The sequence below is a fragment of the Triticum dicoccoides genome, chromosome 6B, assembly GCF_002162155.2.
Source record: "Triticum dicoccoides isolate Atlit2015 ecotype Zavitan chromosome 6B, WEW_v2.0, whole genome shotgun sequence".
Lineage (NCBI taxonomy): Eukaryota > Viridiplantae > Streptophyta > Magnoliopsida > Poales > Poaceae > Triticum > Triticum dicoccoides.
The window spans coordinates 192,958,473-192,977,695 of record NC_041391.1 but is presented as its reverse complement, the minus strand read 5'-3'; the positions used below and the strand labels follow the sequence as shown (position 1 = coordinate 192,977,695).

General features: G+C 44.6%; 1 protein-coding gene across 1 annotated transcript; it reads right to left on the bottom strand.

The window, feature by feature from the left end:
• Positions 1-282: 282 nt before the first annotated feature.
• LOC119323288 (cold-responsive protein kinase 1-like) lies at positions 283-4,890 on the bottom strand. Its single transcript, XM_037596894.1, has 7 exons — positions 4,567-4,890; positions 3,067-3,248; positions 2,851-2,966; positions 2,551-2,761; positions 2,199-2,436; positions 1,661-1,811; positions 283-972 (listed from the first exon to the last, which is right to left on the bottom strand). Exons 2-7 carry the CDS (start codon positions 3,134-3,136, stop codon positions 553-555), a joined length of 1,206 nt encoding a protein of 401 aa, XP_037452791.1. The 5' UTR covers positions 3,137-3,248; positions 4,567-4,890; the 3' UTR covers positions 283-552.
• Between the last annotated feature and the right edge of the window lie 14,333 nt (positions 4,891-19,223).

The following is a 19,223-nucleotide window of genomic DNA, read 5'->3' as shown; positions in this document are numbered from 1 at the left end:
GTAGAAGAACACCTGCTATGGTGCTGGAGGCCTGCTTGCTGAGACAGACAATACATCAGTCTCTACATTATCCAAATTACACCCAAGCTGAAAGCAAATGTAATAGTATACAGGAAAAAAGGAGACGATGGAAACTGATCATAGCAAGATGCGTTTTGCATTTTGGTAGTTCATGGCAACGTCTGGGGAACATGCCCTTATAATGTTGGTCATTTATGAACTGTAAGTCAAGCGGGCAACCAAACCAGCTCATCTGGATTTTGTTGATACAGACAGGCTATGTACTCACAAGGATCTCAAACTTGTATTTTTCTTTTTTACCCACCAAACAAACAACAGACAGGATGTACATGCACAAATTATACAAGGACATTGCGCCACCAATCTAGCATTGTACACACAAAGTAAAACTCATGAACTTCTTTGTCCCAGCAATGCTGTGTACACCATAAACGAAGTGAATCTATACACTAGGGAGAAAACTTCTGGAAAAAAGGGTATCTGGCTATGCTACTTTTCTACATGGTCTTTGTATTTGCAACCAACTTCAGGTCACTCGCGCTCTGATATTGCGGTGAATGTTATGGAGGCTTGTGTCGTCTCTTGTGACAACAAAGGAGAAGAGTGTGCCATGATAGTGGATAGCAACGTGGAGGATGAAGCGAAAGCAATGTTATTTTCTCTCCTCATGCTCCTGATCTTAAGGTCCATAAAGTCGCTAATTGTAGCGGGCTTGCTGATCTTCTCCGAGTCAACATCCTTTTCGCCTGTTAGCATGCTGACGACAGTTGACATAGTGGGTCGATGTCTTGTGACATCTTGTGTACAGAGAAGTCCAACTTTCAGGAACCTGCAGGCTTGTTCAATATCCAAATCATCACCCGCAGAACTGTCTATGATTTTCGCCAAATCTCCCTGCTCATAATACATCCATGTCTGCAAGAGGAGAACCCCGTTGGTAACCTCTGGGAACTGTAGCAGCAAAGAACAGAAGTCCATGAGTTAGAAATTTTTGCTCCCTCCAGTCATGCTAAGAGGTTATACACGATTTATGCATTTATGTAGAGACAAGGAAGCAGCTAATGTGCTTGCCAGTGAGCAACTAAGATGTAAGTGCATGATAATACTACCTCCGTTCCTAAATATAAGTCTTTCTAGAGATTTTCAATATGGACTACATATGGGTGTAGTTTAGAGTGTAGATTCACTCGTTTTGCTCCGGATGTAGTCCATATTAGAATCCCTAGAAAGACTTATATTTAGGAACGGAGGGAGTAGTAATCATTTTTTTGTATTGTATTACTAATTTAATAAATGAAAAATGGACATGGCATGGCTAACATTCTGAAATGCAAGAGTTGTATGCATCTACACTAGTTTTTTTTACCAGAAATCAAGACTGCTTTTATGCACTCCAAATTTCTGACATGCCAGTACCATCCATCCATCAAACTCAAATTGTAAATAACTTCAGCTAAAACTAATTCATTCATTATGGTAAAATATACTCCCTCCGTCCCATAATATAAGAACGCTTTTCAAGCTTTGTTAGTTTGAAAAACGTTCTTATATTATGGGATGGAGGGACTAATAGTTTACTTTTTACCAATAAGAAATGGAAAAAGAAGAGAAAGAAATATGGTATTCTATTTCATCTAACCTTTTCCAGAAGTATCTGATCTTCATAGGGTAATCTTGAACTGGTGTTGGATCTCCCACTGACTATTTCCAGAAGCAAAACACCAAAACTATAAACATCTGACTTCCGTGTCACTTGTCCTCGAATGGCGTACTCAGGAGCCAAGTAACCTCTGTGAAGTAAAACCGAGTAAGTAATGCCGCAAGTTTATCAGACCATAATGATCATTTATGAATAACTATGTCTTTATTTGTTATTTCAATTGTAATTGCCTCTAACTTCTCCTATGAAACAGGTGGTGTGGTTTCATCATATGTGAAAGATTCTTTTGGGGTGTATAAAATTCAACCAATTAACTTGAAATGCCAATTATAAGCAGTAGCTTCTGAAGGCACACAGTACAAAACAAAGAAACTACTCCCTCCGTCCCATAATATAAGACGTTGAGCGTATTGGATGTAATAACGTCTTATATTATGGGACGGTGGGAGAAGTAAACATGCACTGCAGATGATAATTCATTATAGGTAGATAGTTCCATAGGACAAAATTAACTTACAATGTTCCTGCAACCCGTGTGCTAATATGTGACGCATTTGGAGGTAGAAGCTTTGCTAAACCGAAATCAGAAATTTTGGGGGTGAGATCCTTATCAAGAAGTATATTGCTTGCTTTGATATCCCGATGAACAATGTGGGGATTGACATCATCATGGAGGTATGCTAATCCTCGGGCGATACCAAGGCAAATATTTACTCTACTTCTCCAATTGAACTGGATATTGCTGCGGCCAGAACCTAATAAGAAATAAGAAGAGAAAAGCTAAGGAACATTAGAATATAGACCTTTTTCAGCAAATATGTATTAAGTTTTGAAGAACAGTACGATGAAAAGAACTAACCAAGAATTACCTAGAAGTGTTTGTGCAAGGCTATTATTCTCAAGGTAATTGTAGACAAGGATCCTCTGGTTTCCTTCCACACAATAGCCATAAAGGCTGACAAGATTGCCATGAGATATGTTGGAAATTGACATCAGTTCATTCAGAAACTCCTTTAGTCCTTGTCTTGATTCTACAGATAACACCTTGACAGCAATAAGTTTTCCATTCCTTAGCCGCCCCTACACCATTATGTGATCAAACTTTAAACGTGTACATTTATTCCATTAGAATTTCATTTGGCTTATTAGTTGAAGGTTACACACACTACCTTATATACAGATCCAAAACCCCCCTCACCAATCTTGTTGGATGGGTTAAAATTTTCTGTTGCCCTTGCTAGCTCCTTATAAGTGTATCTTATTGTATTAATATCACCAGGGAGGTCTGTAAAAATTAGGTTAAGTATTTAAATACGGCAATATGAAGAAGGTGACCATATCATAGTCCACAAGAGTGTAGAACAGTCTGTATAAGAGATATCTACCTTCAGTATGCGTAGAAATTTGCTGGCGTGTTGCCCCACTTTTATAGCAGAAGAAAGGAGAACAACCCATTACTTATATTCTCAAAATATGTCTGCCTTGCCGTTGTCAGTTCAATAAATATGTTTGCACTTATGATATCCGCACAGACATTTCACCAACCTTAAACAGCTGCCATCATATCCTGAAAATAAATGAAACTTATGGTCACCACAAAGAATTATACTGAATGAGCCCTTCTACACTACCAACCAATTACTGTGAACCATCATGTTCGTTGAGTTGTCAGTCGGTGGGTCTCAAACCTAGGTTAGCTAGGTGGTTTGAGCCGAATATTTCCCTAATTAATTGGGCAACTCTGCTTCTGCGAGGGTGAATTGCAGAGCTCCCACCCTTTCATTGTTTAAAAAAAAAACGCGGCCAATCTGTTCTTTTCAGTCCAACAGCTATATTAATTGGGATTTAGTTATATTTCTCCATCAAGAGGAGGAAGTAATATTATGTTAGTGTAAACTGTGACTACGTGCAGTGCTAAAAAGAAATGGACACTTTCTGCCTTGCAACTAGCAGCTAAATTAGGCACTACTACCTTATAATTAAACTATTATCTTTTGCATGAAAGATCAAAATTGCTGGTGTACTCCAGGGTGATCTGTTCAAGCTCAGAACATGCATAGAGTTCTCATCAGATAAACATATCTAACTACTACATCAGCAGCAGAAAGCAACTAACTTAAGCTTATAGCGACTATACAAATTAGATTAGGTCCACTATGACATAAATGGTACTTTTTAAAAGTGCGGTAGAGTATCTCAGTTTATCCACCTGCGACGGCTGCTACAACTTTAATAAATGGTCAGAGCTCCATGCCACAGGTATCAACAATATATTTATCAACATTTCAAATAAACTATTCGGCAGGATGTCACACTTGGACAGGCATTACCTCGTGGATGATTTCCTGCTAGGACTTCCAACTAATCTAGGGGGAAATGGTGGTGTATTTGTCTCGACAAAGATGATTTTATAGTCTAAGTGTCTCTGCTACCGATTAAACTAATCTATCTCACACCGTCACACGCAAGAGATCGCCAAAAGGTCCACGACTCCACCCAGCAGCTTCTGTGTTCACACAGGAAACCACATTTCAGCTGCACAACACTTCTCAATACCCTCATCCAAAACCAGCCAAAACCGGCAAAACGTTGTGACGATTATAAGCTATGGCGCAGGGCCAGGTACGAAACTACAATTTTCATCAGCGAGCAAAATCAAAGCCGATTTCAGTCTCTTGGGCGACCCTGGAACTGGAACTTCATCCCACGAATTCCTCCCAAATCTCCCTCTGAGTCAACCAATCAACGCCAGAATCAGAACCCTGGATAACCCCCTAACCCCTTGGTGAGGATCAGACCTAAGGCCGTAAAGTAGAATCAAAACGCCCAATTCTTCACCAGAGAGGAAGACCAGAGCACCCAACCAAGCAGAGTAGCAGACTGACCTGACCAACCGCAGCCTAATCCACCTTCCAGCCCCGGGGAACAGCCGCCCGGGAAACTCGAATCCGACGCGATCCGAGACCGCAGAAGAAGTTACCGCCACCCTCGCAGCGCGCGCAGGCAGACAGGCACCGCTCCTCAAGCAAGCAGACCCGGCGAGTCGTCAGCGGCCGCGAGGGTTCCCGAGCACGAGCGCAGCCCTTGGACTTAGCGCAGAGGCGGCGGCGGCGGGCGGGGGCTGGGAGGAGGAGGAGGAGGAGGAGGCGGGTGGGAAATGGCGGCGTTGGACTGTGAGGTTTCGGTCCCGAGTGATTATTTGACTTGTGCTTCCGCGGTGGGGGAGGGAGGAAGAGGAGGGGAAGGAGGGACGGGGCCGCGCACGCGGGCGCCTTGAAGTGGAGGGGGCTGAGGCTGGTCAAACGCCAAGTGTTGACCACGTGGCCGCGTTGGATGGTTTTGGGTTCGGGTTAGGGTTCGATGCGGCGGCTGCCTGTCTGGGCCTCCGCCTCGGCCTCGCGTGTGGACCGGACGGGACCGGACCGGGCACATGAAAAATATTACGTACTATCTTAGAGGACCAGGGGAGAATGAGTCAGGTCCATCGGGCTCTTTGGTTCTTTGATTTGATTTGATTGATGTGGTTCGCCAAAAAGATGAAAAGGTGACAATAGCGTGTGGAATCGATGAGGTGGGGACACGTGTGTAATCGCGAAATGTAGAGACTGAAACATCTTGACTGCAGCTTCACTTACCCACGTGTCCGGGCAATATACTTGCCGCGAGTTGTCTCAGTATGCGAACCACGTGTGGTTTAGGTTGGTTGCAGTGGTGGCATCTTAATCGATATCATGCATTTAGGAATAGCAAACAAGCTGACGTGGTAAAGAATTGAAGAAGAGAGAGGGTTAGACCTGTAAAACGAGAAGAATAGGCTGTGCAATCGCAATACATTGATCGGGGCACCAGACACGTATATATGAGTACATGGGGGGTCACAACTTCGACTATACAAAGAAAACAGGAGGTGGGTGTGACGCCCCCGATTCAATCTTACACTAATCATACACGCAAATGTGTACGATTAAGATCAGGGACTCACGGATAGATATCACAACACAACTCTAGACACAAATCGAAATAATACAAGCTTTATATTACAAGTCAGGGGCCTCGAGGGCTCGAATACATAAGCTCGATACATAAGAGTCAGCGGAAGCAACAATATCTGAGTACAGACATAAGTTAAGCAAGTTTTGCCTTAAGAAGGCTAGCACAACCATCAATGATCGAAGAGGCAGGGCCTCCTGTCTAGGACCTCCTAACTACTCCTGGTCGTCGACGGTCTCCACGTAGTAGTATCCGTCGGCGGTGGCATCTGGCTCCTGGGATCCACCAACTGGTTGCATCAACCGGAAAGGAGAAAGAAGGGGGACAAGGGGGTACCAAAGCAACCGTGAGTACTCATCCAAAGTATGCAAGCATCAGATCTATAGTAAGTATGCATTAGTATCAAATGAAAGGTTTGTATCTGTGGACTGAACTATAGAAAGCCAGAATAGAGGGGGAAGGCCTAGCCTATCGAAGACTAGCATCTTCAAGCAGCTCCAAGCATCTTGCAGCATGTAGAAGAGTAAAGAATAGCATTTTAATATTTAACAAACATGTTGTAACATTAACACCCAGAGATCCTTTCTCGACCCCCTGCGAGAAAGCAATCCCGGAGCCACATATCCATCACATATCTCAAGTATCCATTTCTAGTTATATAAGCTCAGGATGCAAGTCTGAACGTCCGTTACTGTGGACACGACTATTAATAAACAATCTTTCCTGCAAGGGTGCACCACGTTTTCCAACACGTTTGATTACTCTGGCCGGACACACTTTTCTGGGTCAATGCCCCGCCTCAGAAGATCAACACGTCGCAGCGCTACCTAGGCTCAGCAGAGAGCTCCCCGCCAGTCTACATCCTAAGCACTCTCGGGTCTTGGGCCCATCGCCCGCAGCACTCCGGGTCGTTGTGCGACGAGCCGGGATGAGCACCACCTCATCATGGATGGCACAGGCCCGACAGGCCCACGATGCTGAACTAGACGTCTGACAAAGCTTCGGCTGATACTGTGACGTCGAGACCCATAACTATTCTCGCGTGGTGGTTAGTGCGTAAAGGCCAGAGGCCAACTTAGAACAAATATCAAACCTGTTAGTGCATTGGGGGCTTGCGGAGACGAGCAGAGACTCACGATAATGTGACCCCGTCGCCCCGTCTTGTGGACTTACGGCAAGGGCCCAGAATGCACGACCGTGCCTCGTAGAAAACTCGCGGGTGCTCTACGGGCCCGCCCGACTTTCACATCAACTCGCGGGTACCCCTCAGGGCCGACCCGACTTCAACAATGGTCTCAAGTAAAGTCCGGGTAACCATGTGTCCGAAACATCAAGGAGGAAAACCCGAGGAATCACCCTCGGTGGATTCCCACTCGAGGTAACCATCAAGGTGAACATATGAGGAACCACCCTCGAGGTGCACACTTGAGGGGTTGCACGACAGAGTCGTATCGGGAGTGGTGAAAGAGGAATCACCCTCGATTACCACAACCGAATAGCTACACTACAGAGTTATCATCAGGAGTGCGTTACGAGGTATCACCCTCGGCACTCGATAGTATCTCTGCAGAGTTGAGCAACAAAGGGGTGCGATGTGATGTGAGGTGTCGGGCTCTGGTCATCGATCACGTTGATCGAGTCATCGATGATTAAGCAGGGGCAATAAGGACAAGGTGGGGGTCACTGATGGATCGCTAACCAACCTATACTAAGCAGTTTAGGATGAGCAGGTAAGGTACAACAGTAGGTACAAAAGCAGGCCATGCATTAGAATAGGAGTAATCAATTACAGTAGCAAAATCTAATGCAAGCATGAGAGAATGGAATGGGCGATATCAGGATGATCAAAGGGGGGGCTTGCCTGGAAGCTCCGTTGAAAGGGAAGAAGGGTCATCGGTGACGTAGTCGATCACAGTGGCATCAGCAGCGGTCTCGGGGTCTACCGGAGAGAAGAGGGGGAACAAACAGTAAATACAGAGCAAACAAGTGCAATACTATGCATGAAAAGACAATAAGCGATGCTAGAGGTGTTCTAACGCAGTGTTACATGATACCGGTGAAGGTGAATAACATCCAGGAAAGTTTTCCCGGTTCCAAACGTCTATCAGACAGATGAACCAAAGGGGAAGGGTTCGACGTTTGCTATGTCAGGGACGTGTGGCGGACAAATGGACCACGTGTTCGGATTCGTCTCGTCGTTCTGAGCAATTTTCATGTAGAAAACATTTTCATCCGACTTACGAATTATTTTCTATGATTTTTTAAAGTCTTATTAATATTCTGCAATTTAATTTAATTCAAAAATGATTAAAAGCTAGGGGCACCTAGCATAGGGTACGCAAAAGTGCACCCAGTGGCTGACAGGTGGGCCAAGGGGTCCCAGTTGACCAGTCAACGTTTGACTGGTCAACAGGGGGTGGGGGCCCCTGTCATTGACCCGTTAGCTAATTAGGAGTTAATTAGGCAGTTAACTAAACTAATTGTGTGAATTAATTAACTTTACTAATTAATTAAATTATTAATTATTAATTTTCTATATATCTTATTTCTTTCTTTTGAAAAAGGGGGTGTGGGCCCCTTTGGTAGTGGCCCAGGGCGGCTTATTGGGCACGGGTTAACGGGCCGAGGGCGGTGACGATGCCATGGACCTAGGGTAGGGTCATAGGCCTGTCCTGTACGCCCTACCCAAGGTCACTACCCTAGAATCAAGGACATTAAAATTATAGCAAGAGATACCGACTGAAGTAACCATGGAGTGCAATACACTCGACCAGTTACCCCACTCGGATACCCCCAATGTCACTCGACCAAGATGAAGTCATTAGACCATACAAGAAACCACTCAGAAGACCTAGAGTCACTCAGGATGGCAACGGTCAGGCGTTCACTCTGTAGTCTTACAGATCATTAATAGCACTTTATAGCTGGCGTTACCAGTAACACCCTGTCTTAATGTACATTGAACCCTATAATGGGGGACGGCTGGGGTCCTGGCGCACTCTATATAAGCCACCCCCCTCCTCTGGGACAAGGGGTCACACCCCTTGTAACACACACCTATATTTCAGTCGACCGCCTCAGGGCACCAAGACGTAGGGCTTTTACCTCCTCTGAGAGGGGCCTGAACTCGTAAACTCGTGTGTACAACCTCGCCGTAGCTAGGGCCTTGCCTCCTCATACGTACCCCCTACTCTTACTATCAGACTTAGTACCACGACAGTTGGCGCCCACCTTGAGGCAAAGCATCTTGGCGACTTCTGACGAGGTTGCATTTTTTTCTGATCTTCATCAACATGGTATCCGGCGGTGGTTTGGTCATGGGCCACGAGTTCCAACTCGCCACACTCACTTTCTTCGCCGACGACTCCGCTTGGCTCCAAGAAGCCCCCCTCGATGTCGAGGCTCTTCCGATCCGCGAGGCGTCGCACTTTCACGCGAGTGCCTGCGGCGTTCTCCTATGACAGCCGTCGACTCCGTATCGGTCGGTCTTTGCATCAACTGCTCACTCCGCTGGACGCTGCTGCAAGCAATCCAGTCGGTCGCGGCTCCAATGGTGGGTGAAGCATGTAGTGGCTCGTCAGACGGCTACCCCTCAAGTCGCGGCGATCGAGCCCGATGAATTTCTCTGCGGATCAGTCAACCCGTCATCTGGATCTGCGGATACTCTCTCCGAGCGCGGGAGCAGCGACCCCGCAGCAGAAGTTCTCATGGTTGACTACCATCGCAGCCCACCTGGGTTTTGCTGCAACGATAGCAACGGCGACGGTGACGGGCTGTCATACGACCATGATGAGTATGAGCCCCAACCTCTCAATTCGCAGCAGAGGGAAGAGTTACATCGCCGCAACGTGGAGGTGTTCCAGAGCCCCATCGTGGGGGAAACTGCCGAGGCTCGGGCCTTGGAAGCTGCTTGCCTGGCCACGTTGGCTGAGCGGGCGCGTTTGGAGAACCTCCAGCATTCTCTCGACGAACGCGCCCGTCGACTGATCCCCGAATCCAGTCAACGACCATTATTTCCACCTGAAACCCAGGTATACCGCACTCCGATCCAGAATCTTACAGCTGATGTACGTATAGCAGAGTCTATTCAACCATCCCGTTCAGAAGCTGGAAGAGGCTTGGAACAGATCCGAGCACTGCTCCGGGCAGCGGGAGAGCAAAACTCCGCCGTTTCTCAGTTGTGGAACAGGATTCACAACAGGTCAGTAAGGGCAGATACAGTTTAGTTGGCACACAATCCTGGGTCGCCTTTGCGACATGAAGATCGTGATCGCCGTCGAGATCGGCACCTGGGAAGAGACCATGCAGATTTTGATCGTGAGTATGCCCGTGACAACCAGCGTTGAGTGCTTTCGCCCCCTCCGTGGGACGGGTCATACGCACCCCGACGGTATGATGACAGGCGCCCGTATGGTAATGACCGCAGAGCTCCAGTCAACCCAAGAGAGCCTGGGTTCAATGCAAGGTCAGTCCTTGTGCAAGGTTTGGTCGACCGGAACAGAGCATACAGAGAAGGGTTGGATAGAGATCGATCTAGTGGAAGCAGAGTGCATGTTTCTGGCCCCGAGTGCTTCAGAAGAGCCATCCGAGACACTGAGATACCTCACAACTTTAGGTTGGCAATGGGCGTAAGTAAGTTCACTGGAGAATCGAAGCCTGACACTTGGTTGGAGGATTACCGAGTGGTTGTGCACATTGGTGGTGGCAACGATGAGGTGTCCATGAAACACCTCCCTTTGATGCTTGAGGGTTCTGCCATAGCCTGGTTGAATCAGTTGGCCCCTGGGAGCATTTTCAATTGGGAAGAGTTAGCCTGAGTGTTTACCAAAACATTTGAGGGCACCTGCAAGCGACCTGCTGGTTTGATAGAGTTGCAGCATTGTGTGCAGAAACAGAATGAGACTTTGAGAGACTATATCCAGAGGTGGACTACCCTTCATCACACGGTGGAGAATGTGTCGGAACACCAAGCAGTTTGTGCCTTTAAAGAAGGTGTTCACTACAAAGAGCTCAATCTAAAGTTCGGTCGGACTGGAGACATGTCTCTGACTTGGATGATGGAGATTGCCACTCGATACGCTAACGACGAAGAGGAGGACCGACTTCGGATTGGCAAAAATAAGTCAGTCGCCCAGGATACCGGAGGAGGAAACTCCAGTCGGAATCAGAAATGGAAAGCTGAGGTTGTAGGTCCTGCTAAGGTAGCAGTTTTGAATCAAGGGAAGTTCAAGGGGAAGCCTAAAGGGCCTTGGACCCCTAAAAAAGTGAAAGATCAAGCAGGAAATGATGTGCTTGATTTACCGTGTCATATACACACTGTTGGGGAAACTGAACACCTATGGGTCACAAGGATCCCTTCTATGTTAGGTGGGGGATTAGCTGCACGAAGAGCAGGTCGAGCCGTTAGCACACGGGGGATTTTTATCCAGGTTCGGGCCGCAAAGATGCGTAATACCCTAGTCCTGCTTGTCTGGTTATATGTGTGTTCTTGAGCTTTTGAACTAGCTACGGTGGGTGCTTTGTTCAAAACTTCGAATCCTCTCTCCATGTGCCTTGGGCCTCCTTTTATACGAAAAGGGGTTGCCACAGTGGCACACAGGAGGTGGTAAACTACAGTGCATGACCTTATCGCTTGGCAATGTAGGACAAACACATTTAATGCGTTGCGTACATGTCCTCTTGCTTTATTGGGGATGGCAACAGAAGTCATCCCATCCTTCATCGCTCCTCCTTGCTTAGACATGCGTCTGGGTCGACGAGGCATGCAGTGCGATGCTGGCCAACTAGCTGCTGTGTTGGCACCATGGCAAGCTTCCACGAAGAACTGCATGCCGCCACACAGGCGTCTGCTTAGTTGGTACGCCGATCGTTGCACTGGAGTGGTGGTGAGGTGGCGAAACCTTGTCGGGCGCGGGTCTGGCCGTGGCACAGTGATCATCCCCGGCAAGGCTTGCCGGGGCCTTGGAGTCATCCCCGGCAAAGGCCTTGCCGGGGGTCTTTGTCTTCTGGTACCACGTGGATCTGTGGACTGTCAATCTTCATGAGGATCTGCATGCTATCGAGCATGCGCTCTCCAGATCTTTGTCTTTAACGTTGTCCATGGTGTCAGAGCTCTCAGCCCCAAGGGTGATGGACTTGCTGGTGCCATGTAGGACACCCCGTCAAGGCCCTTGCCGGGGGTGGTCCAACTCGCCATCTACTCCTTGCGCTTCGGGTATCTGTCTTGGTAGTCTTCGTACTTTGCTTTCCAGTGCCTCACCAAGCCCTGCCGTAGGTGTGGCTGCGACTGCTCGTGCACTAGTAAGGGGTATAGAGGTAACCATACTTTTGTACACCGACAGGAGCCCCCGGGCCAGGACCACACATAAGTGCAAGGCGTAGTTGGGCCAGGCCCAAAGCAGTGCACGGGCGAGCATGGTAGAGATGGATCACCACGATCTTTCTGTTAGTTGCGCTTCCCCATGACCCGCGTCGAGTGCGTGACGTGGGGGTCACGCGTGGGATGAGCGTGGCACGCATGCATCACCCCGCAGTCGATAGTAAATAGGCGGTTCGTGCTTCCCTTTTTAAAAGAAGAAGGAATCTGCAGGGGCGCTAGTCATTTACTAAGCGAACTCAGGTCACAGCTGCATGGCATCGTACCCCGCAATCACGGGGTGGAAAACGGTCATACCACCTGTCCCCACGCCCCCTTCTGCTTTGCCAGGTATCCTTCATGCCTTGGGAAGGGCAGGCAGTGGATGCAGAGGACGTGGGCATTAACATCAGGGCGGAAAACCAGGCGTTCGTTGATTGGAGGAGCGGGTCGGTTCTGATTCCCCTTGCTTCAGGAGGCCGCATTGGCCGCGCGGGGCGGCCGCCCTTTGGGCTGGGTGGCCTAGCCCCGGCCTTGCTCTTCTGTAAAGAGGGAGAGGGACAGTGCTTCTCCGCACTCGCCCTCTTCTCCCCCTCTTGCTTACCATCTTCCTCCCATTCGCCATGGTGAAAGGGCGCGCTGGCGCCTCAACGGCGGCGACGAGGGCTTCTGCTCGACAACGTGTTCCTCCCCCTTGAGAGCCTCCGGCGGCGGAGCCCGCCGCGAGGGGGAGAGGAAGGGGACGGGGCCGAGGTCGTCGCGGCACTTATACATGATCATGCCTAGATAATGTCATAATTATTCGCTTTTCCATCAATTGCTTGACAGTAATTTGTTCACCCACCGTAATACTTATGCTCTCGAGAGAAGCCTCTAGTGAAACCTATGGCCCCCGAGTCTATCTCTTATCATATTTGCTTTCAATCTACTTTTGTTTGCATCTTTACTTTCTTGCATCTATATCATAAAATACCAAAAATATATCTATCTTATCATACTATCTTTATTAGATCTCACTTTTGCAAGTGGCCGTGAAGGGATTGACAACCCCTTTATTGCGTTGGTTGCGAGTTCTCAGTTTGTTTGTGTAGGTGCGTGGGACTTTTGAGGAGCCTCCTACTGGATTGATACCTTGGTTCTCAAAAACTAAGGGAAATACTTACGCTACACTTGCTGCATCACCCTCTCCTCTTCGGGGAAAACCAACGCTAGCTCAAGACGTAGCAAGAAGGATTTCTGGCGCCGTTGCCGGGGAGGTCTTCGCTCAAGTCAAGACATACCAAGTACCCATCACAAACCCATCTCCCTCGCATTTACATTATTTGCCATTTGCCTCTCGTTTTCCTCTCTGCCACTTCACCCTTGCCGTTTTATTCGCCCTCTCTTTCCCAATCTCCTCCTCTCTTTTTCCGCTTGCCTTTTTTCTGTTTGCTTGTGTGGTGGATTACTTGTTGCCATGGCACAAGATAATACCAAGTTGTGTGATTTCTCGAATACCAATAATAATGATTTCCTTAGTACTCTGATTGCTCCTCTTAATGATGTTGAGTCTTGTGAAATCAATACTGCCTTGCTGAATCTTGTTATGAAAGATCAATTCGCCGGCCTTCCTAGTGAAGATGCCGCTACTCATCTAAACAATTTTGTTGATTTGTGTGACATGCACAAGAAGAAAGATACGGATAACAATATTGTCAAATTGAAGTTATTTCCGTTTTCACTTAGAGATCGTGCTAAAGTTTGGTTTTCGTCTTTGCCTAAAAATAGTATTGATTCTTGGAACAAGTGCAAAGATGCTTTTATCTCTAAGTATTTTCCTCCTGCTAAGATCATCACTCTTAGGAATGATATTATGAATTTTAAACAACTTGATCATGAGCATGTTGCCCAATCTTGGGAAATAATAAAATTGATGCTTCGCAATTGCCCTACTCATGGTTTGAATTTATGGATGATCATACAATTTTTTATGCCGGTTTGAACTTTGCTTCTAGAGATCTCTTAGATTCGGCCACGGGAGGCACGTTTATGGAAATTACATTAGGAGATGCTACAAAATTGCTTGATAATATTATGGCTAATTATTCTCAATGGCACACCGAAATATCTTCTAGTAAAAAAGTGCATGCTATAGAAGAAATCAATGTTTTGAGTGGAAAGATGGATGAACTTATGAAAATGTTTGCTACTAAAAATACTCCTCCTGATCCCAATGATATGTCTTTGTCTTCTTTGATTGAGAATAATAATGAATCTATGGATGTGAATTTTGTTGGTAGGAATAATTTTGGAAACAATGCTTACAGAGGAAATTTTAATGCTAGACCATTCCCTAGTAATCCCTCTAATAATTATGGAAATTCCTACAATAATTCTTATGGTAATTTTAATAAGATGCCCTCTGATTTTGAGAATAGTGTGAAAGAATTTATGATTTCTCAAAAGAATTTTAATGCTTTGCTTGAAGAAAAATTGCTCAAAGTTGATGATTTGGCTAGGAACATTGATAGACTTTCGTTCGATGTCAATTCTCTTAAACTTGGATCCTCTTATGCTAAGCATGATATCAATGAGTCTCTCAAAGTAATGAAAATCTCCATTGACGAGTGCAAGGAAAGAACCGCTAGATTGCGTGCTAAAAAAGAAAGCTTTATAAAAGCGTGTTCTTCTAATCTTCACGAAAATAATGATGAGGATCTTAAAGTTATTGATGCGTCTCCTATTAGATCTATGTTTTGCAATATGAATTTTGATGATTATGGGAGTGATGACGAATCAACTTTGCCTAGAAGGCGTCCCAAAAATTCAGAATCTTTAGATTTTAATGCTAAATTTGGTAAAAGAGAGATTGGAGAATCCTCAACTTCTAATAATATTGAACCTACTATCTCGTATTTCAAGGAATTTGATTATGGTAATTTCTCTTTAAAATGTTGTATTTCCTTGTTGCAATCCGTTGTTAATTCTCCTCATGCTTATAGTCAAAACAAAGCTTTTACCAAACATATTGTTGATGCCTTGATGCAATCTTATGATGAAAAGCTTAATTTGGAAGTTTCTATACCTAGAAAACTTAATGATGAGTGGGAACCTACTATAAAGATTAGAATTAAAGATTTTGAATGTTTTGCTTTGTGTGATTTGGGTGCTAGTGTTTCCACAATGCCGAAAACTTTATGCGATATTCTAGACTTCCATGATCTTGATGATTGCTCTTTAAATTTGCACCTTGCGGATTCCACCATTAAATAGCCTATGGGAAGAATCAATGATGTTCTTATTGTTGCTAATAGAAATTTGGTGCCCGTAGATTTTATCGTTCTTGATATAGATTGCAATCTTTCTTGCCCTATTATTCTTGGTAGACCTTTCCTTAGAACGATTGGTGCAATTATTGATATGAAGGAAGGGAACATTAGATTCCAATTTCCTTTAAAGAAACTCATGGAGCACTTTCCAAGAAAGAAAGTCAAATTACCTTATGAATCTATCATGCGTGCTACTTATGAATCAAGTGCCAAAGAGGCCACTCGTTCGATCTATCCTTGCTTTTATGCCTAGCTAGGGGCGTTAAACGATAGCGCTAGTTGGGAGGCAACCCAATTTTCCTTATGTTCTTTGTTTTTGTTCCTGTTTAGTGTTAAATTTAGTTTCTACTTCCTGTTTAGATGTGTTTTTATCTTTTGTTTAGTGTTTGTGCCAAGTAGAACCTATAGGATAAACTATGATGATGGTTGATTTGATTCTGCTGAAAACAGAAACTTTGCGCTCACGATAAAAAAATCAATAAATCACAGAAAAGAGATTTTGCGTTGATTCTTTTTGCTTCTGATCAATAAACACATTTTGAAGTACGTAATATTTTGGTAGGATTTTTAGAGTTCCAGAAGTTTGCGTTAGTTACAGATTTCTACAGACTGTTCTGTTTTTGACAGATTCTGTTTTTGGTGTGTTGTTTGCTTATTTCAATGCATCTATGGCTAATAAATTAGTTTATAAATCATAAGGAAGTTGGAATACAGTAGTTTTAGCACCAAAATAAATAAAGAATGAGTTCATCGCAGTACCTTATGTTGTGGTTTTGTTTTCTTTCACTAACGGAGCTTATAAGATTTCCTGTTGAGTTTTGTGTTGTGAAGTTTTCAAGTTTTGGGTAAAGCTTTTATGGACTATGGAATAAAGAGTGGCAAGAGCCTAAGCTTGGGGATGCTTATGGCACCCCAAGATATTCGAGAATAGCCAAAAGCCTAAGCTTGGGGATGCCCCGGGAAGGCATCCCCTCTTTCGTCTTCGTTCATTGGTAACTTTACTTGGAGCTATATTTTTATTCGCTACATGATATGTGTTTTGCTTGGAGCGTCGTGTACTATATTGGTATTTGCTTATTAGTTTACCACAATCATCCTTGCTGTAACACACCTTTTTGGAGAAGCCTATTTGATTAGAATTTGCTAGAATACTCTATGTGCTTCACTTACATCTTTTGAGCTTGATAGTTTTTGCTCTGGTGCTTCACTTATATCTTTTAGAGCATGGTGGTGGATTAATTTTATAGAAATTTCTAGTCTCTCATGCTTCACTTATATTATTTTGAGAGTCTCTTAGAACATCATGGTATTTGCTATGGTTTTAATTTGGTCCTAGAATGATGAGCATCCAAGTTGGGTATAATACAAACTATCATAGAAAGTGAATTGGATGCTATGATCAATTTGATGCTTGATAATTGTTTTGAGATATGGAGGTAGTAATATTAAAGTCATGCTAGTTGGGTGATTATGGATTTAAAGAATGCTTGAGTTGAAGTTTGTGATTCCCGTAGCATGCACGTATGGTGAACCGCTTTGTGATGAAGTTGGAGCACAATTTGATTTATTGATTGTCTTCCTTATGAGTGGCAGTCGGGGACGAGCGATGGTCTTTTCCTACCAATCTATCCCCCTAGGAGCATGCGTGTAGTGCTTTGGTTTTTGATGACTTCTAAATTTTTACAACAAGTATATGAGTTCTTTTGATTAATGTTGAGTCCATGGATTATATGCACTCCTTTCACCCCTCCATTATTGCTAGGCTCTCTTGTATCGTGCAACTTTCGCCGGTACCATACACCCACGATACTCCTTCCTCAAAACAGCCACCATACCTACCTATTATGGCATTTCCATAGCCATTCCGAGATATATTGCCATGAAACTTTCCACCGTTCCGTTCATATGACACACATTACTTTTGTCATATTGCTTTTTGCATGAACATGTAGTTGACATTGTATTTGTGGCAAAGCCACCATTCATAATTCTTTCATACATGTCACTCTTGATTCATTGCATATCCCGGTATACCGCCCGAGGCATTCATATAGAGTCATATTTTGTTCTAAGTATCAAGTTGTAATTGTTGAGTTGTAAAAAAATAGAAGTGTGATGATCATCATTATTAGAGCATTGTCCCAGTGGGGAAAGGATGATGGAGACTATGATTCCCCCATAAGTCGGGATGAGACTCTGGAAGAAATATATATATATATAAATATATATAAAAAAGGGGAGGCCATAAAAAAGAGAGGAGAAAAGGCCCAAATAAAAAAAATGAGAGAAAAAGAGAGAAGGGACAATGCTACTATCCTTTTACCACACTTGTGCTTCAAAGTAGCACCATGATCTTCATGATAGAGAGTCTCATATGTTGTCACTTCCATTTACTAGTGGGAATTTTTCATTATAGAACTTGGCTTGTATATTCCAATGACGGGCTTCCTCAAAATGCCCTAGGTCTTCGTGAGCAAGCAAGTTGGATGCACCCCACTAGTTTTCTTTTGTTGAGCATTCATATATTTATAGCTCTAGTGCATCCGTTGCATGGCAATCCCTACTCACTCACATTGATATCTATTAATGGGCATCTCCATAGCCCGTTGATACGCCTAGTTGATGTGAGACTATCATCTCCTTTTTGTCTTCTCCACAACCACCGTTCTATTCCACATATAGTGCTATGTCCATGGCTCACGCTCATGTATTGCGTGAAAGTTGAAAAAGTTTGAGATTATTAAAGTATGAAACAATTGCTTGGCTCGTCATCGGGGTTGTGCATGATTAAATACTTTGTGTGATGAAGATAGAGCTTAGCCAGACTATATGATTTTGTAGGGATAACTTTCTTTTGGCCATGCTATTTTGAGAAGACATGATTACTTGCTTAGTATGCTTGAAGTATTTCTATTTGTTTTATCAATATGAACTTTTATTTTGTATTACTTGGATCTGAACATTCATGCCACAATGAAAGAAAATTACATTATGAATTATGCTAGGTAGCATTCCACATCAAAAATTCTCTTTTTATCATTTACCTACTCGAGGACGAGCATGAATTAAGCTTGGGGATGCTTGATATGTCTCCAACGTATCTATAATTTTTGATTGTTCCATGCTATTATTACCTGTTTTGGATGCTTATGGGCTTTATTCTACATATTTATATCATTTTGGGGACTAACCTACTAACCGGAGGCCCAACCCATATTGCTGTTTTTTTTGCCTATTTCAGTATTTCGAAGAAAAGGAATATCAAACGGAGTCCAAACGGAATGAAACCTCCGGGAGAGTTATTTTTGGAACAAATCTGATCCGGAGAGCTTGGGGTGCAAGTCAAGAAAGCTCCGAGGGCCCCATGAGATAGGAGGGCCCCCCACTGTAGGGCGCGCCCCCCTGTCTCGTGGGCCCTCGGGCATCCACCGACGTACTTTTTCCTCCTATATATACCTACGGACCCCGAAAACATCCAGGGGCACCACGGAACACAATTTCCACCACCGTAACCTTCTGTATCCGTGAGATCCCATCTTGGAGCCTTCGCCGGCACTCTGCCGGAGGGGGAATCGACCATGGAGGGCCTCTACATCAACATCCTTGCCCCTACTATGAGTTGTGAGTAGTTTACCACAGACCTACGGGTCCATAGTTATTAGCTAGGTGGCTTCTTCTCTCTTTTTGGATCTCATTACAATGATCTCCCCCTCTCTTGTGGAGATCTATTCGATGTAATCTCTTTTTGCGGTGTGTTTGTCAAGATCCGATGAATTGTGAGTTTATGTTCAGATTTATCTATGGTTATTAATTGAATCTTCTCTGAATTCTTTTATGTATGATTGAGTTATCTTTGCAAGTCTCGTCGAATCATCGGTTTGGTTTGGCC

Coding starts and splice junctions, on each gene's coding strand:
- LOC119323288 (XM_037596894.1), bottom strand. CDS start 3,136: ATGGGTTGTTCTCCTTTCTTCTGCTATAAAAGTGGGGCAACACGCCAG. Junction 2,762..2,850: donor GTTTTGGATCTGTATATAAG/GTAGTGTGTGTA, acceptor ATAATGGTGTAG/GGGCGGCTAAGGAATGGAAA. Junction 973..1,660: donor ATCAGATACTTCTGGAAAAG/GTTAGATGAAAT, acceptor TTGCTGCTACAG/TTCCCAGAGGTTACCAACGG.